We start from the raw sequence: 27471 nt of genomic DNA, 5'->3' as shown, positions 1-27471 counted from the left end.
GAATATCATTAAATTAAATCCGCCTACAGAAATTCGAGTGGTTGGCGGTGGGGAGAATGCTTGGTTGAGCACTGCACGTTTCAAAATCAAAACCCGGTGCGGGTGTTTTTATTTTTATATCACTGTATTTCTGAAGAAAACCAATCTGTCTTCAGAATCTGTCTACTTCCTGGTAGACGGCTGCGTTGACCTTGGACCTCAGAAAACACAATGGACCAACACCAGCAGATGACATGGCACCCCAAACCATCAATGACTGTGGAAACTTTACACTGGACCTCAAGCAACGTGGATTATGTGCCTCTCCTCTCTTCCTCCAGACTCTGGGACCTTGATTTCCAAAGGAAATGCAAAAATTTACTTTCATCAAAGAACATAACTTTGGACCACTCAGCTGCAGTCCAGTCAAGACGCTTCTGACGCTGTCTCTTGTTCAAGAGTGGCTTGACACAAGGAATGTGACAGCTGAAACCCATGTCTTGCATACGTCTGTGCGTGGTGGTTCTTGAAGCACTGACTCCAGCTGCAGTCCACTCTTTGTGAATCTCCCCCACATTTTTGAATGTTTTTTTGTTTCACAATCCTCTCCAGGGTGCGGTTATCCCTATTGCTTGTACACTTTTTTCTACCATATCTTGTCCTTCCCTTCGCCCCTCTATTAATATGCTTGGACACAGAGCTCTGTGAACAGCCAGCCTCTTTAGCAATGACCTTTTGTGTCTTGCCCTCCTTGTGCAAGGTGTCAATGGTCGTCTTTTGGACAACTGTCAAGTCAGCAGTCTTCCCCATGATTGTGTAGCCTACAGAACTAGACTGAGAGACCATTTAAAGGCTTTTGCAGGTGTTTTGAGTAAATTAGCTGACTAGAGTTTGGCACCAGGTGTCTTCAATATTGAACATTTTCACAATATTCTAATTTTCTGAGATACTGAATTTGGGACTTTCATTAGTTGTCAGTTATAATCATCAAAATTAAAGGAAATAAACATTTGAAATATATCAGTCTGTGTGTAATGAATGAATTAATATACAAGTTTCACTTTTTGAACGGTATTACTGAAATAAATCAACTTTTTAATGATATTCTAATTTTATGACCAGCACCTGTATATATGCGCCACAAATAGTGTAAATCTGTGGGACTATAAATAAATTCAGCTGTATACGTTTCACTGCAATTCATGTTATAATGTTAATATTCTCAAGGTCTGAATTGAGATATAATGTCTATGTGAATTGATATGGCTTGCTGTTCTGGCAAGGGGCGGGGCAGCACTGAAACACCGTCTAAGCTGTTTACCAATCACAACGCACTGGGACAGCTAACCAATCACAACACATTTCGTTTTTCTGAAGGCGGGCCTTCATCAAACCCGGAACTAATCGAACCGTTTGTGCCAGGCTGGGGTGAAAGTATTGTAGTAATGTAAATTATGTGAAAAATAATGCGATTTTCGAACCACCAAGCATGAAAGCATGTTCTAGTACACCCCCAAAACACTTTGTAAAAGAGCACAATAGCACCCCTTTATTAGGAAACGAACAAAACTACATAAATGTTATAATAGATAAGTGAAATGTGCAGCTTTTAATTTATTTGTAATTTTTTTTTTTTACATGATTCCCAATTATTTATGCTCACGATTTATGTTCTAGTATTTGTACAGGCTTTACATATTTATTTCAATGTTGCAATTAGCAATTCATTTAATTGTATCTTTTAAACAGATTTGTTAGATGACAGCATTCATGTTTTTGTAGAAAACTTTGTAGGATTCGTTGTTAAATAGAAAGTTAAGAAGTACAGGGTCAAGATCATGTTATCTGCATCTCGTGCGCTCCATCTAGCAACTCCCATAATAGCTGTCAGCACTCAAATGAATGCACAGCTCAGATGAACTGTATAAAGTGTATAAGGCTCCAATACAATTATAAATTATTTGATCATAAATATTTCAATGAGTAAAATTGGCTGTGTCTATAGTATTATAGACTACACAACATTATTATATTATTTTCAAATCAATTTTTAAATTAATTAGTGGAAGAGTGCCTAAAAAGAGAAGCCTAATTTTGACATTGCTACTACAATGCTTACAATAATTACTTGATATTTACTTATTGATACTGACCGTGGGATTTTGTCATCATTTAAGGTTTATTATAGCCTATACTTTTCCTTTAACACTGGGTGTGACCCAAGTTTTATCAAATTACCCCCTATGTTATTTAAAGTAAAATTATAAAACAATTATCCATATGTGGGAAGTTTGAGACTTAGGAAAGCATTTTGTTCTCTCTAATCAAAGAAGTCATTTTCGCAACCCAGTTTTACACACTGGAATATTTATTTTACAAAAATACGAAAACGTCAGGCAGGTACAGATACAAAACAAATGCAAAAGCAGCTTTTTTTCTCAATGGCAGCAAATTGGAATCTTTAGGTGGGCCAGTTTAATAAAACTCATTCAGGAGCCAGAGCCTAAGACAAACATTAGCAGCAAAACCAGTCCAGAAAAAAAAAAAAAAAAATACAAAATACTACCATATTTCATTCACCCTTTTTTAAAGAAAAAAAAAACTAATATGGTCCTATAAGGGCACAATGACCAACACTCATTTCAATTTGGTTCTTGCAAAAATCGTACAATTCTTTGCACTACACTGACAATAGTAGCTCAATGAAATGAATTTATCAACAAAGCATCTGCTTTAAATGTAAGAATGTGCTGTTTTAACAGAAAAACATAGCTTAAAAGAGATCAATTTTAAACTGAATTTCAGTATTTCATCATAAGAATATACATTCTACTTACTGTATGATTAACCATCATTACTAATCATGACTAGATGAACCAGACAAGACTCTTTTTTTAAACAAAATTAAGGTCACATGCACGTGATCTACAGTACATCCACATGCGATTTCATTGCTTAAAAAAATACAGTTGCTAACGCAGAAGAACGCAAAATGATTTAGCAGTAGAATTACATACAGTTGAACAAAGCATTGATTTTAAAAAAAGAGTTACAAATATTTTCATGTTCTCATTTTTCCATCCCCACATCTTACAACAAAGCTGACAACATAAAATGCCAAATAACAATTAAAAATGTGCACCACAGATTGGGTGCTTACAAAAAAAACATCACTCCAGCCAATGTGGGAAAAAAGAAAACCCTGACCAACACTTCCCACTTCTAATCAATGTGCACAGTTAAAAGATGGCTAAAATAATGACATAAATCCATAAAACAAAGAGCAACAAATAAGAAATTAAAAGATATGAATATAAAACAGAGATACATCATAGAAATCATTCCACTTAGTTTACATATGTTTTTTTTAAAGAATAAGTATAACAAACCAAGTACATTTGATGCAGTCTAAAGTGATCTAACACTTGATTATCAATGAATAAAATATAATTAAGCTGCTGATAAAATAAGATTAAAGAGTTGTATTATAATGGTAATAACTGATTTTCATTACACAGTGTCTGTGCAGCAGCTAAACAGAATGAAAACATTGTGCACATTGATTAGAATATGTATTCATGCTGGATGATTTAGCATATTACATTATTGTGATTTCATGGGATAGAAATTTCCAGCTTTATGATTTTTAAATTCAAAGTATTCTCTGTCTGGAGCACATTATAAATTATTGAAGTCATAATGGGAAAACATGTAAAAATGGTCAAATATAATACAAATAAAATACAATAAAAAGAAACCAAAATATAATAATAGAATATCTAAAAAGACACTTTTATTGTTACTGTCCTCTTGGGAACAAGTTTGCCTAATTGATTACAGTTGTTCAAGTCTGCAGTGACATGAGGTGTAGCACCATTAGTTCATCACTGTCCAATCACAATTTGAGTATTACATTGACAGAATGCCTTCTGAAGCATTACAGCCAACTAAAAAAGACGAAATGTCAATAAATAAGAACAAAATGTAGGGAGCAAAACATTATGTACCAATGTCCAGCAATTTCAAGCGGTCTCAAATGTAATTTGCTTAAAATGATATCCGATTACACAAATCAAAGAGATTTTGAAAATCACTAACTAAAGCAAATCATTTCAAACAACAAAAAGTTTAAGAAATCAACAACAGATTCACTAAAAAAAAAAAAAAAAAAAAAAAAAACACGTATCATGGGGAAAAGCACTGAGATGGGCAGATATCAAAGGTGCTATTTTTTTCAGCATGACATCATGCTAAAATTCAAATTTCATCACTAACAAGAATGGGTCGTACATTCGAAAGCCTAACATTTAATACATTTATAATGTTAAAAAACACTATGAATTATTCACCAGACTAACCAAGCTCAAAAAACGGATTAGTTCTATACAAGACCCACAAACATAAAGGCATACAGTTACATTGGTTTACATTATTTGATATCTAATGCCCGCTGAAATCACCAAATCCAATCACAGACTTCTCAAGGAGGGTAAAGCTGTGCCAGCATAACGTCAGTTCAGTGGAAAAATGGTGGCGTTATACACCAATCACAAACTCATTTGTTAGACTGATGCATTGAGACAACGAACAGCTGATCACAGAATATTTGTGAAATCAAACATGTTAACAGTACAAAAGTTGCCGCACAACAGTGAACTAATACATAAAATATCATATTAATATTATTATTATTATTAATATTAATAATATTATTATATAAATAAAAATATTAATACATTTTGAAATGCTGTATTTTTCATTATCTGTTTCATTATCGTTCAATGCAAGTGAACGATATAAATAACCCAAAACTATTGTATCCGGATAGCTTTGGGACCATAATCGATAAGGATTACTGTGAGATTAACGGTTAAGATAAAACCTGAACCCTTGTTGAATCTAAAACTAGTCATAAATAGACCTGAGCATGGAATGTGACAGAATGGGTTTACTGATCCTGAGAGAATGAATCAAGCATCAGTGCTTAAAGGGATAGTTCACCCAAAAATGAACATTCTTTCATCATTTTCTCACCCTCACGTCGTTCCAAACCTGCATGACTTGACTTCTGTGGAATACAAAAAAGACATTGAGAAAAGTCTCAGTGTTTGTTTTTGTCCATACAATGCAAGTCAATGGTAACCAAACCTGGTTGGCTGCCAACACTCCTCATAAAAATATCTTCTTTTGTGTTCCACAAGAAGGTTTGGAGCAACATGAGGGTGAGTAAATGATGGCAGACTCTTCATTTTTGGGTGAACTATCCCTTTAACTGTGTGAATGTTTTGTAGTACAACAGTGCCTGCCTGTAGCTCCTCATCCCTCATCAAACAGCCTCACCTGGAATCACCAGGCTAAATGCTAAATTCCAAAGCAGCGTCCGTCCTTCCCTCCACTTGTTTGTCACACGCTACACACGAAGGCACTGAAAGCAACCCATCTAGCGGACTTGGTGCACTTTTTGTGATGATCTATCCAGACAATTAAGTGAAACTGGAAATGGAAGGATGTAGCATTGCGTATAAAGAAAAGAACCTGGACTTAATCACTGAATTATACATGGGATAGTACATTACTCTCCGAGCCTCGAACGAATCTCGCAACCTGACCTTGAACTTAACACTCGCCAACTCTATAGCTACTTTTACTAGACTTTCATAACTACACGCTAACGCTTTCATACATGTATTTCTGTTATCCATCTCAGCTGGTTTCTGCTCTAAATCAACCCTAAATTCAACATGCAACCCGGCGTGGGTTATCCTTCGACTACGTCGCGGCACTAAATCCCTGATGACAGGGACTGTTTGGTATATGTATTGAATTTTCTACAACCACCTACACCTTCAAGTTCACTAAAATTAAGACATAACATGCCAAAAAAAATGTCAACAATCAACACTGACATAATAAAATAAGTGAACAGGATGTGGAATTTATATTGAAGAAAAAAAAATACAAGTACATTATAATATCAAGGAAATATGGAGTTAAATAGTGCTTCAAAGCATTTGGTAGCTCTGTCCTGGACAATTCAAATGAAACCAGGATGCTTGTGATTAAATGCCATATTAAATAGAGCACTAGAGTGTGTCTGTGGTTATGCAGTCATCAAAAAAGTCACGATGGAGACGTGTCCACACTCTCCTGCTTGAACTGCGAAGTAACAATGTGATGAAAACAATACAGAAAATCCTCCTGGCCTGTGACTGAGAGGACTTTGGAAGTGTGAGCTCCAAAAAAAAAAAAAAAAAGGTAATTAGCGATTATATCTTAAGGTGTAAAATAAGAGGTTCCGTTCAACGGGCCTGAATTTGCAGTAGTTGTGGTTCTACATTTGCTTAATCCATGTGAGACGGACACGGTCCCACGTAAGACCTTGCTGTTTTATGGCAGTGATATGCAGCCAAGACTCAGTTTAGACCTTTACATTACATTTATGCAAACAGACCGACGATCCCTGGCAGTGTCATGATGCAGCTTTAGATTCGAGAAGCACATTTTCCTCTGAGCAGACAAACTTCCTTTGAGGAAGGTGGGTGGGAGACGAGAGCAGCTTCTGATATTGTTAAACACGTAATTCCAGGCAGCATGTTGTTGATCCGTATTAGCTGGCAGTAGTGAGGGCAAAGACAAAACACGATCGACCAATGGTTGCAGTGATATTTTTAAAAGCAGCATGTAATGTTATGCTATAGAAGACTAGTTCATAGGGGGTCTTTTTCTACAGTGGGAAACCACGTCCTTTCAAGCAGCTCTCTCCTCCAGGGAGGGATTTTTGCTGGGGAAGGGTTGGGCGTACAGGCTCTTGCTGGTGCTGTCGAGACTTTGGAAGTATGGGTGAGACAGTGCATCGTAAGCTGATATCCTTCTGGAAGGGTTAAATGACAGGAAACGCTGTGCAGGAAGGGAAACGAGAAGAGAAAACAATAAGTAAACACAGTCTATGGCACTTTCATATAAGTCATGTGCTATTTGTGTCCCTTATATAAAATGACTTTTTTATAACATAACGCTCACACACATAGTACCGCCGCTCCCTATACGCAGAGTACGCAGTTTGCGTAGGGCACCAACCCCCAGGGAGGCACCATCCCAGATGCTCAAAAAAAAAAAAAACTTTCGTTCTATATTAATATTAACATATACATAAATAAAAAAAATATACATGAACATATATATCATATCATATATATAAATGCATTTTACAGTGAATGCAGGCAGTAGGCTATGCACACGTGACGCGGCATTCCCACATTCGCGCCCGCTCGCACCTCATTTTTACGGCTGAATGCAAATTATCATAATTGATGGACAACGATGCCCCTGAACACACATCAGCAATCCGGCGCAGAGAAAAGAAAATAAAGATGAAGCCTGTGCATCACTTTCAGGTTCATAATCCTGTGAAAGTTTTTTGGTTGTTGACGTTAATAACATGTTTTAATGTTGGTAATAATTTAAACGCATCTAATATACTTTCCATGTTACGAAAATTAGCCATGGTTTTCCTTCGAATAAAAAAAAAATCATGGTTCTTGTAGCTATGGTAACTACAAATTAACCATGGGTTTGTTACTTCAAATAATAGTTTACAAAGTAGCATTAGGATAATATTTTTTTGTGGTTATAAAAACAGACCTAAGCCAACAACATCCTTTAAAATGACTTAAAATGCATTACATAAAAACAATGAGGCAATAACGATTGGTTAATTAATAATGATATGGTTTCATTGAATAACACTGTTAAAATACACAAATGTAATACAAAATAAACAATTTATGTACATTACATATTACAAATGCCTGCAAAGGGAGCCAAAGGCCTGGTAATTGCTGCTGTTACTTACAGGATCAAATCCTTGTTTAATATTGACAAAACTTTATGCTAATTCAAATGCCCACTTAATCTTGAATTTTTGGCCACATTTTTGCAATAAAAATGCTTCAGCCTCTATAATTTCTACAACAAAAACATGTGGACATCACAACCCTTACAAAAATTAACCATGTTTTTATCGTAGTAAAATTTTATTTTGCATGATTTCTGAATGCTTGAGATTATAAAATCAGACTGTATCAATAAAATCAGAGACATAGGTAACGGTCTACAATTGTAATTTGTAAATAATATAATTTAATTACATTTTATTTATTTAGCCTACTTTTATATTTTATTAAAGTTCTATTTTGAACCCTATAGTAGGTGTTTTTTTTGTTTGTTTGTTATTTTTACTTCCATAATATTTGACAGAGGGGGCACAACAGTACAATTCTGCTTAGGGCACCCATGTGGACAGCAGCCCTGCACACACACAACACACTATATACTGTTATAAAATAAAATACTGTATAAGTCAATTCTGTTACCATTTTAAGGAATAACTGCATTTAGTTTAAGATAACACAATGCAATTTATTTATAATAAAATATTATTTGCGTGAATAAATATATTAAATATGTTCATTGAATGACATTCTATAGTAAATATTTAAAATATCCTCAGTGTTGATATTTGCTACTTACAAGTAAAAGTGATTTGCCCGGCTCATCCATGTCAGGCACCAGGCCCTCTATGGGCTGGGGAGGGCGAGGGGAAAAGGCACTCTGTGGCAAGCCCACCTCCTGTGGCCAGTCCTCTGGAGAAGGGACCCCCACCACACTGGAACATCATAATCAAAACAATCGGTTATTGAAATTTTAATTACGTCTCAATACAGTCTTATTAAATACAATTCTAACCATTTATTGTTGGAGTTACTAGACCGTTTTAGTACTTACTCAAAAATCTTGCCTAACTGGTCAACATCAGAGTTCCCACGGAAAAGAGGGCTGAAGAAAAAAGAAAGGTAAAAGATTGCAGTTAATTGCATGATTCATTTTACAGCAATAATTAGACTTAAAAAGGAAGTTTTGTATTCATATAAAAAAAAAGAAAAACTATAAACAAATAAATGAATTAAAAGAAATTAATAAAACTAAATTAAACTTAAATAATACTGAAATTAATACATTAAAACTGAAGTATAAAATTAAATGAATAAATAAATGAAAAAACAAAACAAGAGAAACCAAAACACAATAAAAAACTAATTAATAAATAAAACTAAAATAATCTTGAATAAAAAAAAAACTTAAAATCAATAAACTGAAATAAAATGACTAAATAAAACCAGAACTAAAATAATCTTGAATAAATCAAATTGAAATGAATCAAACTAAAAATAAAATAAATAAATAATACATAAGTGAATATATAAGTGTAATTAATGAATAAACTAAAATAAATAAATAAATCTTACACCTTAAAAGGTGACATCATGAAAATCTGACTTTTCCAGGTTTTAAGTGCTATAATCGGGTCCCCAGTGCATCTACCAACCAAGGAAACGTGAAAAAGATTAACCCAGTAGCTTTGTTTTAGTAAGCCTTTTTCTGCTAGCTTCTGAAAAAACGAGCGCGTCTGATTTCGCTCCCTTGGTGACGTGGCAAAGGGATCTCATTATAATATTACCGCCCCTTAATATGTAAGTTTCCACCCGCTGCGCCGTCATTTTGATTTCACAAGCCGCGGCGGTGTACCAGTTCTAATGCCATGGTGAAAGTTTGAGTAAAACATGCTAACTGTTCTGCCTTTGGCTGCACAGACGAGCACAGAACACGATTTAGTCCCAGACTCAGAGGAGACAAGAGAGCAGTGGATTTATTGATTTATTTTCTGTATGCTGCTGCCACACAGATCTAAAATAATCATGCAATTTATGTCCAAGCGGTTTACCTTCACAGACATAACCGTTTTTGTAACTCGTGTGTTTTTAACGTAAACTTGTGTGTGAATGAGAACATGCTGTGACAGCAACTTTCTGTCCGTGTGCTTCGGATGTGTGCGCTCAGAAAACCGTATATCAGAAGTTTAAACTCATATGGTTTAAAACGCATGATTTCAGCACGATAAACATGATAATCAGAACCAAAACAGATGTTTTTATATAAAATAGGCATTTTCAAAATGATATAATACATGATCTGTGGGGTATTTTGAGCTGAAACTTCACAGACACATTCTGGGGACTTTAAAAAAGGGCATAATATGTCTCCTTTAAATAATAAATAAATGGCTTATAACATCATATGGAAGACTGCAGGGACAGTCATAAACCAAAGGTTATGTGTTTAGATGTACGCTCTTAATTCTGCATTAATCATGAACAGTCTCCTGCCCGTCTTCTAGAAGTGAAGGCGGCAAAGAGAAAGAAAATCCTTATAGGAGGGCATAATATGTCTCCTTTAAATAATAAATAAATGGCTTATAACATCATATGGAAGACTGCAGGGACAGTCATAAACCAAAGGTTATGTGTTTAGATGTACGCTCTTAATTCTGCATTAATCATGAACAGTCTCCTGCCCGTCTTCTAGAAGTGAAGGCGGCAAAGAGAAAGAAAATCCTTATAGGTTTCACTGTACATATAAGGCCCTAAAGCCACATAACAGACATTGGTCCACTGTATGCGTGTTGTTTCCTGGCCAGCCTGAGGCTGAGAAGATCTGAGGGCTTTTTCAGCACATGCTGGAGTCCACCCGCCTGGACCGCTGCTGGTGCCTGTGGCTTCAATCCAGTCAGGACACCCGTGGGCGGGCATGCTTCCTTTGGCATGCACACAAATTCCAGGAGCCACAAGCGCAGGCCTCAGTCTCCAAAACACACCACACAGAGTAAAAGAGAGCGAAAAAAGCTATTTATCCCTGCCGTCTACTTTCACTCTCCACATACCTCTATGTGAGAGAGCAAAAAATGACAGAACAGAAGCACGGAAATAAAGATATGTGATTTATGAGGTAAAATAAGCTCACTATCAAAGCGTTAGGTCTTTCACAAAGCTGCAACAACCGCACTTGTAATTCCTCCCGCTGCCACGAGATGTTGCCCAACAGCAAGACAAGCGCAACCGCTCTTTATTCACAACCACATGGAGAGTCAACTTGATCTCAACTGTAATCAGACAAAGAGCCAGAACCAGAAGTGAGCACGTGCACGTTTACTTACGCCTCCGTGATGTTCAAACACCCTCAAGACTAATTTAAAGATTAGTGAGAAACAGACAGGCAAACGTCTGCATATTTTTCAGAATGAAGAATGTGACTTGCACTATTCAACTTACAGCTACTATACAGAGGCGTCTTTGTACGGCTAAGATGCTGAACATTCTTTACAGGTGAGATGGACGCCTCAGATGCTCATGATCCCTTTAACTTTGATCCCGCTTGTTAAAAAGAAAATCGCCATTATCATGCCTTTCACATGCCGCATCAACTGTTGAAGCCCTCAAAGGCAAAGTCAGTCCCGAGCAGTTAAATCAGACAAAAGCGGTTCCATTTTTTTCACCTAAAGCGGTGTCATGCCAAAACAAGTATGGCTGAAAATCTCTAAAGCACATTCTGCCTTCCCTTGGGCTACTTGTTAGTCTGAATGAATTAGTGGCTTTTAGCACAAGGCAGACATTATGCCGGGGTAGAGGCTTCCTGAGTGAGTGGGCACAGGCAGGCACACACCAGGCCAGTACACGCAGTTGAGTCACGCTCCAAGTGCCAGTGTCTCTATCCACATTCCACCCGCTCGACCTCTGGAATGCATCGGTGTATCTGAATCGGTGAATGCTGGCTCGCCGGAAAAGGAGTGAGTCAATGACAAATAATAGTGTCCACGATACAGAGAAGGAAAACTTTAGTTTAAAGGGGTCATATGATGCGATTTCAAGTTTTCCTTTCTCTTTTGAGTGTTACAAGCTGATCGTGCATAGATAAGATCCCTGAAGTTGCAAAGACTAGTCTCAAAATCAAAGAGATATTCTTTATCAAAGTTAAGACTCTGCCACGCCCCCCTTAAAACGGCTCATTTAAACACGCCCCCACATGTCTACGTCACGATGTGGAAATATTTGTGTAATGCCGCCCATGTTCACGCAAAGAAAGGCGGCGTGGTTTCAGTAACCGCAGTAGTGTTGATGCAGCCATGACAGGGAGACGCTGTGTGTTTCTAGGCGAAAGCAGAAAGCAGAGACGCGGGCCGGGCATCGGGCCTGTTTTTGGTTTCTCCTTATTTTATATTGTAGACATCTATCGATTAGCGATGAAAAAAATTGCCGCGCTGGTGGAAACAACACGAGACCGTGCTGCCGCGATTGAGAGCAGCTCGATGGTGTTTAGTTTCCCGCAGCAGCAGCAGCGTGCGCAAATGACTTCAGCGCAGCGGAATAGTTCTGCGTTCAAATGCACGCAATAAGCTAAAGCTTGCTGAAAAACCCCAGCAAACATAACCATGAATGTGTCCGCAGGAAATAGTAAGGAGAGATTTGAATTATTTATTAATAAACTAATGTTTTCTGAGTCTGTGTCGCAAGGATGAAGTTGCTGATCCTGACTCGCCGTCTCCTCATTAGACGCGCCTTTAGAGAGAAATGCATCTTGATTGATTATGATTAAAATAATAAAAGAGTTTTTGTTTTCGTATTTTTTTATTTCGTTAAGTAATAATTTAAAGCTTTCTATAGATATGTATCATGTCTGTGAGGCATGTATTCGCTCAGTTTCGGTTCATTTTTGTGAAGCGCTCCTGTTCAAGACGGCAGAAAGCACATCATGTTTGTTTTCTTTGTTTTATAAAAGAACTACCTTTTGTTGGTATTGTGAGTGCACACAAATACAAGTAGACCCTTTACAGGTCCGAATGATGTATTACTCTTACTTTTATCAAAAAAAAAAAAAAAGATGGCGTAGGCTATTTTAATTTTAGTTTTTAAATTAAGTGTTTGCGCTGGTGTCTCCATGTCCTGCAGAGCGCGCTTTAGCTTCCACTCTCCGCACAAACTTACATATAGCGCACATTATTATTATAGCGGAGGTTTAACATTTAAACATTGTTATATACTTAAACTGTTTTAGTACATCTATAGATTTTATTTTAGGCAAGTCGTGATGATATGAGAAGACTAAATTGATCAAACTAAAAATCTCATGCCGCTGGCCGCTTGGTCGTTACTTAAAAAAAACGACAAACAAAAAAAACGTATAGGCTATTTAATGAACAAAAATGCTCCAAACGTTTTTCTAAATTAACTAAAAAAACTAAACAAAATATAATAATTTTGCCATTAGACACAAAACTGAACTATTTTAATAGCCGAAACAGTAGTATAAACTGTTTTAGGAGAAGGGGGGAAAAAAGACGGGCTCAGGTCGGACTCGGGCCGGTAATTCTGATAAGCTGTCGGACGTGGGCCGGGCTAGGGCCTGAGCGTCTCGGGCCGGGCTAGGGCCTGAGCGTCTCGGGCCGGGCTAGGGCCTGAGCGTCTCGGGCCAGGGCCGGGCTAGGGCCTAAATTTGAGGCCCGTGCAGGGCTCTACCAGATGTTATCACAACGCATTTTATGGACAACCGTTTTGTGAACCTAGGAGACGAGGTAATTATGACTTTGCCATGACAATCTGGCGCTTCTGAATCAGCGACTGTAAGTATGTTTTGTTATTAGTTTAAGTATTTGCTATTGACTGATCAAATGCAGAGTTTTGCACATCGCGTGTGTGTGTACACGCGTGTGCGAGAGAGACGGTCGCATCACAGTAATCGCGGCTTGTGTACTGCAAATACATACGAGCATCATCACTGTGTCTGTCACGTGACTGTTCCCCTCTCGAGCTTGAACTGATGGGTAAAACTAAGCACATTATTAACAGTCTTTACATTTATTTTGAAAGCTGAAGTTCGCGATTATGGAACGGGGCCTTTCCGACGAGTGCTTGCAGTGTTCGGCCAATCACAATGCACTGTGCCAGTTGGCCAATCAGAGCAGACTGTGCTTGTCGGAAGGAGGGGCTTTGTAGAAAACGAAGCGTTTGAGAGAGGCTGGGCAGAGGGCATAGGAGGACCTGCACTAATGTACAGTATTCTAAAAATTATGTTTTTTGAACATTAAAGCATGTCAACATATTCTGTTACACCAAATACACAAAATAATGATCTTTAAAAAAGCATCATATGACCCCTTTAGAACACGTGCAAGATTCTTGGAAAAGTGCTCTTTGAGTTGGTTTCATGTGATTCAGGAATTTTTTTTTTTAAGAGAAATAGAGATTAAAATGTAACCAACAATTCATAAATATTAAGCATTAACGGGTTATGGCACCATATTACCTTTAACAACCTGAACTAATAGACTTAATAAATTTATACATAATAATAATGTAAGTTTATGCCAAATTACTTCATACAAAATACTTACAGTACTTGGAGTGTTAGTTCACAGAAAAAGCTAAAATTACCCCATGATTTACTTACGATTTACTTTATGCTACACCTACGTTATCCTCTACAACGCCACTCTGTCATGAACGTGCGTACGACTGTTAGTGAAAACTAGAGATTAAGGTTTCTAAAGTTTTAAATATGGATATTTTTCTTACACAAACGCATCACTTCGCTTCAGAAAGCCTTTATTAACCCCCTGGAGCAGTGTGGATCACTTTTTATTGATGATGGATGCACTTTTTTGGTCTTAATTTCAACCACTTCACTGCCATTATAAAGCTTGGAAGAGCCAGGACATTAACTCCGATTGTGTTCACCTGAAAGAAGAAAGCCATATACACCTAGGATGGCTTGAGGGTGAGTAAATAACGGGGTAATTTTCATTTTTGGGTGAACTATCCCTTTAATGAGAATTTCAGTTTTGACTTTATGATGCATAAATATATCATAGACGTACATATTTGAGCTATTCGATTATTGTAAAAATTATATTCATGGTAATTTTGGTCAATACTTCTACCACAATTACTGACGTTTGGAAACATTATGAATTTATTAAAAGTTTTTGTCTTTTTATTAATGGATTTTCTTGAATATGTATAATCAAACTGAAAAACAAATAAAAAATAAATGTTAAAAATAGATAATTTTCTTATTGTTATTTATATATTATATGCAGTACCTCTACTTTTTTGTGAGAGCAGCTTTAGGTTGTGAAAACAAGGACCTGAAAGCTGTCGCACGTTGACTCTTCAAGCAATATGCACAACCCTTATAAAAGCGGAATGTCAAAAGCACTTTGTCATTCAGAAACACTGACTGATCACTACATCCTCTAAGAGATACAGATACAGACTTGCATAAAGTATGTCTAAACTTTGTGCATTGTGACCATCAGACAAGTAAAGATCTTTTATAAAACCCTCAACAAAACAACTGAGGCAAAACGTGTCAAAGGCCCACATTACACCACCCTCTCCTGGAAAACGCTGTACTTTCAACAGTTAAACTTCCATCTTAAACAAAGCCATACAATATGTTGCTGGCTGAGGCGTTCTACATCTTTATAACTCTCAGGTGAATCGAAAACCTCCATTACTGGAGTTGGCGCGGTGCACTTCTCAGACATCAGAGGAGAAACCTAGTCCCAGGTGCCCTTTAATCTGCAACAGGTGGCCTTTTAAAAAGCACTTAATCACCTGCAGGAGGAGAAAAGGTGTGCTGGTAGCAGCAATGAAAGCCCCCCTTACCCTTCCACCCTCAGGCACTCATGGAGGCTCGCCAGAAGCCCAGCACAGTGGCGTTTTATGGCACATGGCTTTAGAGAGTGGAAACCAAACACTTGAATGGATATAACTGCTGTTTTAGGGTTTCTATAATAATTAACAAATGCAAAGCCATTATTTAAACACGTAGTTATGTGTACACATCTAATCATAACTTTCCTATCTGAAAGTTTCCTATAGGATTATTGTATTAAGCACAGAGTCAGCTAATGTTTGTCTACCGTTCCTGTAAAGCAATCACCATCAATGGATGGCAGAAGGGGTGGACAGGTGGGCCCGTTAGAATGTGAAACACAGGATGCGTGTTAAAATGTGTCCGTGCTCGTGTGTCTGCGCTTTCCATTACAAATCTCCTTGCACTTATGCACTTGTTATGGCGCGTCAGTAGAGAAAAACATCGGCCCATGCAATCCCCCCCAGCGACACGAGGAGGGACGGTTAATTCAACATCATCGGCAGGGAGGAATGGAATGTGTCAACAATGCCTATACACACATAGGTGAATGGTTTAATAAGAGAAATTGCTTCCTGGACCTCATCTAGACATTAATATCTCAGTATTCTCACTGAAAATAAGAAATTAGTTCTTTGTAGAACTCTTGTGTGGAGCAAATGTAATGAATCTTAAGTTTTCTCTTTTTAAAGCCTTAAAGAAATAGAATAATTTCAATGCACTACAAAGTTGGTGAAGTAGAAGCCCCAAAGAAAGAACTGTTGAACCGTTAAATCCTGCTGTCACTGGATTGAGCAGCTTTAATAAATGTGTCAGTGTTGGGTTAAGCAGTTGGAAAGATTCGTTAAACCGCACACAGATGAACAGATCAGGTCTGTAGTGCCTATCATAACCACAAAGACAGTTTTTCTTTTTTTATGTCCGTTTTAATAACCTCAGCCTCCTGCAAAAATGTGGTCAGATACACTATGGACCAAAATAATAAATTTCTCCTAAATTTCATTTTATCTTTTCACATTTCTGTTTTTTCTTTTCTTTTTTCTGTTATACCATACACATAAAACCATAAAATACAATAAAAATATAGTAATATAGTTTCTTAAAATGAATTCCATAAAAATCATTATTTGTACACAACTCTAGTTGCTCCCTCAGTTATCTGAGCATCACCCGTCAGAATCCTCTATTTTACTTTATTTTACAGTAAGAGAGTTACACAGCGATGCTGTGCAAACTTACCGCCGTCTGAACATCTCAGCAAAGATGCAGCCGACACTCCACAGATCCACAGGAGTAGCATAGCTGGACTGAAGCAGCACCTCAGGAGCGCGATACCATAACGTCACCACCTGCACACACACAAAAATTATTATTAGAAAAATGAGTACACCAGATATCCTTCTTTACATGGCCTTACTAGCCATTATAGGTGTAAACTGGTATTAGACACTCATCTTTATTTTCAGTGAGTATTCTTTTAGGCATTGTATTGCATAATTGATTGGAATCACATCAGAATGAAGCTGGCAATGTCCACACATGAGCGCTTGTTCTGTCTATATATTCCCTCTCTACTTCTACACTGACCTCATTGACCGAACAAATGCCTTGTACAGGCTGCAGGAGCCCAGGAAAACTCAGTATGCAGGATACTGCTGTTAACAGCTACAGTAGGGAGAGCCTCCAGACAAAACTCAGTGACCCTGCTCCAGGGTGGACGGCTTCCAGGTGCTTTCCCTCCTCAGTGCTCACTCGCTGTCCTCCCAGTAGGCTCTGGGCCCAGAAACCCCCAGGCTTATCAGCCAAATCAGTCAGGCTTGTGTTTGTAAGCAAAGCCGAGTGTATATCAGTGACTCGTATCCTAAAACGTACAGTGCTCAAGGGTACGCCAGAGGAACTGAAGGAAAAAGGGTCATCCTTATGGTGAAACACAATGAAACTGACATGAACTCTGTTTATTTCTTGGGTTATAAATATAAGACACATCGAGAACTTGTTCAGTTCAATTTAGTTCGGATCAAAATCAAATACATCTTTACTTATCTTACCAAATAAATACAGTAAAAAAAAGTTAATATTTTAATATAATATTATATGTAACTTTACTGTAAAATACTGTCAAACGCATGGATTTTAAGTAAAAATGTACTATTTTTGAACAGCTAAAATAACTGGAATCAGATAATATCATAAACCTTGCATATTAAATTTTAAGGTAAAAAAAAAAAGGTACTTAAAATATACCGTATAATACAAAGGCACCAATATGCCATCCTGTAATAACAAACATTGTCACCATATTTTTTATGGTGTATTTCTTGCAACCACAGGTGTCAGATTTTTTTTCTGTAAATTTAACAGGATTTTTTTTTTTCACAGTATATAATCAATATAAATTTATTAAACCTAATCCTAAATTAAAATGTTCTTGCAATATAACATCTTAGGGTCTTTAAAGGTAGATTCACACTGCCCCAACAAACACCAACAAACTTCGAGTCACAGAGTGTCAAGTAACACCGTGTCTACAATGGACGCGAAAGTTGTCGCATCGCGCCGCATCCAGTGTAGACAGCGTCACTGATTATAATCAATAGAACCTCTCTTGTATTTTGTGGTGTCGCATCGCTCGCATCTGGTGTACATGGTGCAAGTCTGATTGGGGACGAAACTAATGATCCTGTAACCACAATCAAAATTTTACTGTTATTAATGTCTTTGTGTGTCATTCTTCACCTGAAAAGACGGCAAATAAAAAAAGTGGCCGTGGGTGAAGCACGCTTTAAGTGAAATATGCACATCGTCATGGAAACGGTTCGTGGCCTAGTCAGAATTTTTTGTAGTTTGTTGGAAAACCCTTTCACACTGCTCAGACATTCCACGACCCAACAAACGCCGATTAAGCATGTTCAGTCGGGTGAAAACAAACTCCAACCAAAGCCAACAGGGGCAACACACTGATCCAACAAACTCCAACAAACTAGTCTGTGAATTGGGAATAGTGTGGTGTGAATTGGCCTTTAGCTACAGTCAAAATGCCCAACTACAGACACAACAGTGAATAAATTCTAGACGGTGACTACATCGTCAGCTTGAATTGAATGCAAACAATTCTGATACAGTATGTAAATCATTCTAATTGTAAAAGCCAATGACTCATTCGTGTTATAATGGTTGCGGTGCAAAATATGTTCACGTTTTTCGTATGTATAACAGACTATATTTAGTGAGGGGACCGCATGTATGTGTTGACGCTTTTTCGTTGAAGTCTTCCTGATTTAGTGGAAATGGGGAGGAAGTTGAAGGTGAAATAAAAAGGATGAAGCATTTTGGCCTCTTTGTTACCATGTGACCACAGCAAAAGTACATAATATATTCTAAAATAGATTCTTCTGGGGAATTTCACTTCATTAGGAAGGTGGTTTTGTATTTAAAAGACTTTCAGAAGTCCCAGATCAGACACATAGTGACTCAAACCAGTTGACTCACTCAAATTTGTTTACTAGGATAAAAAAACAAACAAAAAAAACCCTATGATAAGGACAATATAAAGTTTATATTGGCTCATCTAAATGCCTCCTACAACATTAAACTCTAAAGACTTCTAAAAAGCCCATTCTGATTAAGTCAAACAAGAACAACCATTTTAGAAGACAAGTTTGCAAAATAACCAGATTTTATCATCTTCAATCCAAATATTCTAGCCCAGCTGAGCTTGTTAACTGCAATGAAACAAACCCTAAGCTGCTGTCTTATCTAAATGTGCGCTACCAAAGTAGAAAAAAAGAGGGTACGCTGCTTGACTTCTAGGAAGAACCACATACCGCCACTAACTGACGTTCAAGCTGAAGTATATCCGCTTGTATGACAGTGTTAATAAAAGGCCACACCGCAAGCATACATACGCACTCGCTGGTGCACACAGCATCTCACTAGCTAGCTGCAGCTTAGCAAAGGTTAAGACACACTGCAGTAATTAAACACTGTAAACCCTCAAAAGTACAAGACGAACTGACTGATAGCGCTTCCGAATTACTGTAGCAAAGGCGCAAGATAAAACACAATGCATTCTAAAAATATCAGAATGCATGCAAGAGCCATGGTCTTCAATGTTTCTCTCATGAGTGACACTCGAAGATGGCAACAGCCTGTGACATTTACCCACAGAGTTCCTCTGTCATTTTGGCACATGCCACAGTCTGCATCATGACACCAATACTAGCACACACGACAGTGTACTCACGTCACCTCAGCTCATGTCAAACACAGAATGCATGTCAGAGTGGCTGTATCCTATGACTTCAAAAAAATATGCACGTAGCTTCTGACGTAAATTAACAATGATTCGCAGAAAAAGAATCGTTCATCGTCATATTACCATTATATAACCAAAAGGACAGAGAAACTACTGTACACGTAAGATGTAGCAAGTTGAAAGCAAAGCAAGTTATGTAAGTCTTGGAAGTTTAAATCTGAGATTAACTCGTTTCATCCTGCGGGTAACTAAATTAAAAAGTTATACCAATCTGCAGGTGCATCTCAGAAAATTAGAATATGGTGAAAGAGTTCATTTTTTCTTGTAACTTATTTCAAAAAGTGAAACTTTCATATATTTTAGATTCATTACATGTAAAGTTAAACACGTCAAAAAAAAAATTGTTTTAGAATATTAGAATATTTCCTAAGATCAATCAAAAAAAGGATTTGCAAAACAGAAAAGTTCAAGTTCTTTAAAGTATGTTCATTTATGCACTCAATACTTGGTCAAGGCTCCTTTAGCACAAACTCCAGCATCAGTGAGGAATGGCATGGAAGCGATCAGCCTGTGGCACTGCTGAGGCACTATTGAGCCTTCAGCTCATCTGGATTGTTGGATTTACCGTTTCTCATCTTTCTCTTGAAAATATCCCATAGATTCCATATTAAGATAAAGTCAGGCATGTTGGCTGGACAATCAAGCACAGTAATATCATGGTCAGCAAACCACTTGGAAGTGGTTTTGGCACTGTGGGCAGGTGCTAAAGTCCTGCTGGAAAAGGAAATCAGAATCTCCATAAAGCTTGTCAGCAGATGGAAGCATAAAGTGCTCTAAAATCTCCTGGTAGACGGCTGCATTGACTTTGTACTAGATAAAACACAATGGACCAACACCAGCAGACGTCACGGCACCCCAAATCACTACTGACTGTGGAAACTTCACACTGGACTTCAAGCAGCTTGGATTCTGTGCCTCTCCAGTCTTCCTCCAGACTCCAGACCTTGATTTCCAAATGAAAAGCAAAATTTACTTTTATCTGAAAAGAGGACTTTGGACCACTGAGCAACAGTCCAGTTCTTTTTCTCCACAGCCCAGGTAAGACGCTTCTGACGTTGTTTCTGGTTCAGAATTGGCTTGGTAGCCCTTTTCCTGAAGATGTCTGAGCGTGGTGACTCTTGATGCACTAACTCCAGCTTCAGCCCACTCCTTGTGAAGCTCTCCCAAGTGTTTAAATCGGCTTTGCTTGACAGTATTCTCAAGCTTGCGTTCATCCCTGTTGCTTGTGCACATTTTCCTACCCAATTTCTTCCTTCCAGTCAACTTTGCATTTAATATGCTTTGATACAGCACTCCTTGAACAGCCACCCCTTTCAGTAATGACCCTCTGTGACTTACCCTCTTTGTGGAGGGTGTCAATGATTGTCTTCTGGACCATTGCCAAGTCAGCAGTGTTCCCCATTATTGTGGTTTCAAAGAACAAGAGATACCCAGAATTTATACTGAAGGGATGGTCATTTATTGAAACTCAAATGTAAATATTAATATTTTGAGATACTGATTTCTGATGTTCATTAGCTGTAAGCTCTAATCATCAAAATTAAAACAAAAAAAAAACTTTTGAAGTGTTTTACTTTTCATGTAATGAAGTTTCACTTTTTGAAATAAGTTACAAGAAAAACTTTTTCACCATATTCTAATTTTCTGAGATGCACCTGTATTATCAGTATTTTTAGGTGCCTAAAAATGTTGCATACAATAGACAACTTTTGGAAGAGCTTTTGCACAATTTGCTCCATGTGGTGCTGTTGAATTTAAGTTGCCGTCAAACCTGGCATTTTTAATGACCACCAAGCAAAAGCCTTATCTTTCTGTAGGAGTTTTATATAGAACACTGCTAAATTGAAATGATCTTAAAACTTCCATGACAATTGTACAGTAGCCTATGTTCATATGAAAGATTGTGCAAATAATTCTAACAGACATTACGCATTCAAAAACAGCTAGCAGAATGTAGAAATTATGTAAAATAAATAAAATACAAAATTTTTTTAGCATACTACCATTACAAAGTTTAGGTCAGTAAGCATTTTAATGAATATTTTTTAAGCAGGGACGCATTCAATTGATCAAACGTGGCAGAAGACATTAATAATGTTACAAAAGATTTCTATTTTTTATTTTTTTTATTTCTTTTGAATTTATCAAAGAATAATGAAAAGAATGTATCAGGTTCTCCACAAAAATATTAAGCAGCACAACTGTTTTCAACATAGATAATAATCAGAAATGTTTCTTGAGTACCAAATCTGAATGACTTCTGAAGGACTTGTGGCACTGGAGACTGGAGTAATGGCTGCTGAAAATATCAGCTTACCAGCTATCGCAGGAATAAACTGTAATTTAAAATATATTCAAATAGAAAACAGTTGTTTTCAATTGCAATAGTATTTACAATATTACTGTTTTTACTGCGTTTTGAACAAATAAATGCATTGAGCACAAGAGACTTATCGACTTACCAACCCCAAACTCCAACAGCTTTGTCCGTGAATACTCTGAAAATCTGGACATTAATGGGTTAACATTTCATCTTTGGATATGGCTTGCTTTTTATTTGATCACATATAATAGTTGCTTTGAAAAGAATGTCCTTTCAGTGAAAAGATTCCAGTCTGTATACTTTAGATTGAGCATGAATACATGCTAGCATTTAAAGTTTCTCTCTCTCCTCCTCTTTAAGTTTCTAACCGTGCTAGTGGTTGTGCGACAGGGGAGCCTTCAGAGGTTTTTCTGAAACTGGACGCTAATAAAAGGGTCAGATAAAGCAGCTCTGGCTGACTCCAGATTAAAAGAGAGCATTCTGTGCATTCCTATCTGGTGAGACAGTGTGGGCCCTCTCAGCACGAGGGAAATCAAGAAGCTCTTCTCAGCACTACTGACCAAGCATATCCACAACGACCCAGCTGCTCAACTCTTGCACTGGGCCACCCTGCACTTCTCTGTACCCCACTCCAGCTCATGCACTCTAGCACCCATTACCCAAACCCCTCCTTTGATTTACCCCAATAGGTTTAAAACAATAGAGACACAATGTGATTCAGAATGAGCCTGGCCGATGGAGTTGGCTAGGAGCCTCTGTTTACATTGTCTCTCTCAAAGGAAGCGAAGGATGAAAGGCCCCTTCAACACAAGACGTTCATCCGCATTCTTTCAGGCTGCCCCCGGACACTTTTAAAGGGGCAAGTCCACCAACTTGGCACAGCACAATGCCGATTACTAAAAATGAGCCTCCATGATGACCCATTATTCAGCTGGTAATAGATCAGTGAGTGATATCATTAGCTAGCTCCTGAAAGCCCTCTGCACACTAATGATGTGTAAAACTACGTTTTTTTAAAAAAACCGACTAGTTGGTCGATTGCATAAGTGACTAGTCAACTAATCTGGCTTACTTGTACAATTATGCATTTCATAAGGGCACATTTACACAAGATGTTTAAAAAAAAAAGCTAGGCGGAGCTCAGTGGAATGGAACAGAATGCTATTTATTTATAAAAATCTATTTAAAAAAAAATAGAAGTTAAAGTTAAAATGAGATTAAAATTAAGTTCAAATGTAACTAAAATCAATACAAGTAAAAGTATTTCTTATTTTGATGAACTGTATGGTGCAGAAAGCTTTCCGTAATAAAATATTTTAATTATACACTAACAGTTAGACTGAATATACAGGCCATTTTTGTGTCTGCTGTGCTTGCACATTGCAGTCGTACTGAACAAGCCTCCCTCCAACTATGTTTTGTCTTGGGACGAGCCATTCTTTGCCTCCCAGTCAAACGGGCTGTAAACACTATTATTGTGAAGCCTGAGGGTTTCCCCCAAAAAAATCAATTTCAAATGGCAACAATACTACCAGGTTTGGAATTGGAGAAAGATATATGAAGGCCTAAGCAAGCAGCATGCACAAACTGTATACAGTAAAGAAAAAAAAAACTCCACAAATGTTGCCAAAGTATGCAGAGCTTACAGGAATGCTGTATGGGGCCCTCTCTGAGCGAACAAAGAAAGCACAGTCAGACTCCTTTTCCCCAGTGCTACCACATCCGCACATCATTAGTTGGAAAATTCCTGATATATGCTGTCATTTTTTTTTTTTTTTGCTCTGGTACAGGCAAGGCTTTAATATCCAGATGCCATTTGATCCTACAACATACCCCCAAATCAGTCCTCTTTTCACGGTTGGCCTGAAGCCATCGGCCCGTCAACAAATAGTACTGACAAGGTCCCGGAGCAAGGGTTCAGCACTCTCTGTGGACCACTAGCAAAAGAGGTCACATAGGAAATACCAAATAAGACGCTGCCTGTGCATTGTGCTGGACCACTCTTTGTGTGTCTGTTGGTGTTTGGAAGCCCCCTGCTTTTTCCGCTTGAGTTTTTTTCCTCTTCCTTTCTCCTTTTTGGAATACCGGGGTAGATATCTAAACATTCCCAGAGTGTGCCGCACGTGCTATCCTGCGTGCCATGTTTTCCTTTTTCCAGACATGCCGCTGCCTCTGAGTCTGTCCAAAGCAGAAGCACATTGTCTGGCAACAAACAAGTCACTGCACTCAGCTCAAACCCAGACCGGTCTAAAAAAACCCTGGCCATATTCATCTGAACCTAAACAATTTTTCATAATTAAGATTTATGTTTTGGACAGAATGTCTTGCTAAGAAACAACTATTTGGAAAACTCAGCGTACCAACCCCCTGTGCTTTTCAAACTTGTTTCAACGGCTAACGCCCGTAGCTTGTTTCAGCCTGGCTACATTTTTTTGCTAAATCTAAGTGTCATAGTCACACGAAAGGGTTTATATGAACAAAACTCTTTCAGGCAAGTGGAAGCACTAAAGTGCAGGTGTCCGTGTATCTCCTTGAAAGTATGACCTCTTTTGAAGTGTAAGAGTAGGACATGGGGTCCTGCCAAGCAATGATGAGAATGTGACCTTGTTCCAGACTTGTTACTTCTGTGGAACACAAAGACAATATTTCGCTGAAAGTCAGTGTAGTCCAATGTTATTTTGGACCCCATTGACTTTCATGGTATGGACAACAACAGCACTCTTCATATAATCTTTCATGTTCCGTAGAAGAACGTCATACATGTTTGGAGAAACATGCGGGTAAGTAAATCACAATTTTTATTTTTAGATGAAGTATCCTGTAAGAAATATTTAATTAGAGTATCACTAGCTTTATGTTGTCATGACATGCAACAAACATTCCAAACACAAAGCTAAAATAGAATGTACTCTGTTTAAACATGTTTAAACTATTAAGATTCTGTCAGACTTCCAATAGCAAGCTTAATCTCTCTCATACTCAGTTTAAAGGGGATGATCTGATTGGATACTGTTGGTTTGCACTGGACAGTAAAGCTGAGCTCAAAATGGAAATCCCATTAAGCATATTCATTTCGTAAAAAGGGTTGAATAATTTATGCTGTCGAACAATGAGTCATTTCCCCTGCCTACACGTGTATTGAAACAACTACAGCCTCATTTAGGAATGCCTAGCTTCACTTCAATCAGAGAAGGGACTTTTAAACCCAACAGGTTGTCTGTGCGTCTCTTCCTATTCATGCTCACATCACAATGATTATCTTCTGCAACAGCCTGCAACCAGGAGAGATTAGAAGAGGCGTGAGTCTCCGACTGCAAATCTGACCAGACTTGCTTAATGAGAGGACAGATGGAGTGGACCGTTAATTGCATTATCAGTTTGTTGGACTGTGGCCCTACTTGTCAAGCTGTTTGGACAGCCAAAAAAGCCTTGCTCATCTTATTCATCTGCCAGAATAAGTAGCTACTATCCATGATTATATGACCAGTCAAGTTGTGTAAATTGATAAAAAAAAGTTGCAAATGTATCTATACACATGAACAAGCGATCAAAAATGATACTCAAGTTCCTTAAGCAAACAAAACTTGCTTAAATTCAAACATCATAGAAAATAACTGTTCAGTGTGTCAGACATTGCTTCAGTAGCCACTTTTCAGTGAGTTTATTCACTAAAAATCATTTGTTTATAAAAATCAGACCACACTGTTCGCGTGATATAAGCAGTCAGAAGAATTCAAAATTATAAGTTCATATTTGAACATCTTTGAGAAAAATTCTTTAAAAGAACTGGCTCATACGAATCAGTTATTCTTGATTGATTTGTGCAATTCAGTCAGACTAGGGCTGCACGATATATTGCATACGATTGTCATGCGAATCTCATCAGTAAAGCCGGTTCTTCTGTGATTATTAATAAATCTCCATCAAATGGAGTGGCATTTAATACACAGTGCCGTAGTTCACTGACAAGCTACGCAATATCACATTCAATATCGCAGGTGATTCATCTGCGATTCTGAGCGCGGATTGCGTAGCTTGTTGGTGAACTACGACTCTGTATTAAATGCATGACAATCGCATGCAATACATCGTGCAGCTAACTAAGTCAGACTGATTCAAACAGGCAAGTTAAGAGTTTAACAATTCATGAAAAGAACAGATTCATTGTAAATCAGAGCAATCTGTTTGGGCAAACTGAATTGTTTGTGTGTTTCAAACTTGTTACTCGTGAGATTGAGTGTCTTTTTGAACAACTCCTTAAAAGAACCAACTCATCAGAGTCATTTTTTCATGAATCGGACCACAGTGTTGGCACAAATTAATCAGCCAGAGTGATTTTTAAGTGGTTCATAACAGTCATTTGTTTGTAAACAGAATCTGTTTCCATGATTCACATAGACCGATTCAGACTGGCAAACTGGCAAGTTATACACTTGTAAGGCTTTTTGAATAAAGTCACAAGTTTAGTTTGTTTGAACTGTGTAAACAGATTGGATTGATTCACAAACAGTTTTTCTGATTCAAACTGATTACCCTTGAGAGTCTTTTTAAATTATTCAAAATTATTTGTGAATCAGACTACAGTGGTTGCACTATATACGTTTGAAACCACTAAACCCAGGTTACAAAAAGTTATTTGTTCTGTTAAAGTTACATGAATCCTTCCATAAACTGAAGCCCCCAAACCATTAGATGTCAAATGACACAATCTGCTTCAGATTTGAACATATCCGTCATCCACGGCTGTTCAGTGAAACTCAAATCAGCATTAAATTGTGGTATGGTTTGTGTTAGAGGATGAGAGTCCAGCAAGCTGTGGTCGCTAGGTGATACAAACATAAGGGATTCATTCTACCATGAGAGGGGAAGGAAGTGACAGGGCCCACAGGACTCCCACAGCACAGACTGTTATGAAGTTTGTGGTATGCAGAAAAACGGTTGCAGGAAAAGAGGGATTCTTTTTATCTCAGCACAATTTGAGTCGCGACAGCCACTTGTACAGCAAATCTACACAAACCAACCAAAAGACCTGCATTCTCATGTGCTTTTGGATCACTTCTGCAGATGGCATCTATTTAGGAAAGGCCTATAAATACGTTTTATAAGATGATAAAAGGACTGGACAAACCCATTCACTTTGTTCAATGCAAAAATGTTTGGAGGTCTTGCAGAAGGAGCATAGTAATAGATTAATGTACGCATGCTTAACACTTAAAAGATGTAAAAACTGTACAACAATCAGTCGGATAAATGATCTGAGGCATTTGCCTGCTGTTCCCTAAATCCAATTTCATGAACAATGCGGTGC

General features: G+C 37.7%; 1 protein-coding gene across 1 annotated transcript in view; it reads right to left on the bottom strand.

Annotated features, from left to right (window-relative positions):
- Window positions 1-6726: 6726 nt before the first annotated feature.
- LOC306847076 (cyclin-dependent kinase 6-like) overlaps window positions 6727-27471 on the bottom strand; it is a gene marked incomplete at its 3' end in the record, with an annotated part of 41159 nt that continues 20414 nt past the window's right edge. The window contains exons 5-8 of the mRNA XM_079380829.1: window positions 16765-16874; window positions 8764-8814; window positions 8509-8644; window positions 6727-6876 (exon numbers count right to left, since the gene is read on the bottom strand). Coding sequence (XP_079236955.1) covers window positions 6727-6876; window positions 8509-8644; window positions 8764-8814; window positions 16765-16874 — 447 coding nt within the window. The remainder of the gene's footprint in view (window positions 6877-8508; window positions 8645-8763; window positions 8815-16764; window positions 16875-27471) is intronic.

The sequence above is a fragment of the Barbus barbus genome, assembly GCF_936440315.1.
Source record: "Barbus barbus genome assembly, chromosome: 27".
Taxonomy (NCBI): domain Eukaryota; kingdom Metazoa; phylum Chordata; class Actinopteri; order Cypriniformes; family Cyprinidae; genus Barbus; species Barbus barbus.
This window is presented reverse-complemented; position numbering and strand designations above follow the sequence as displayed.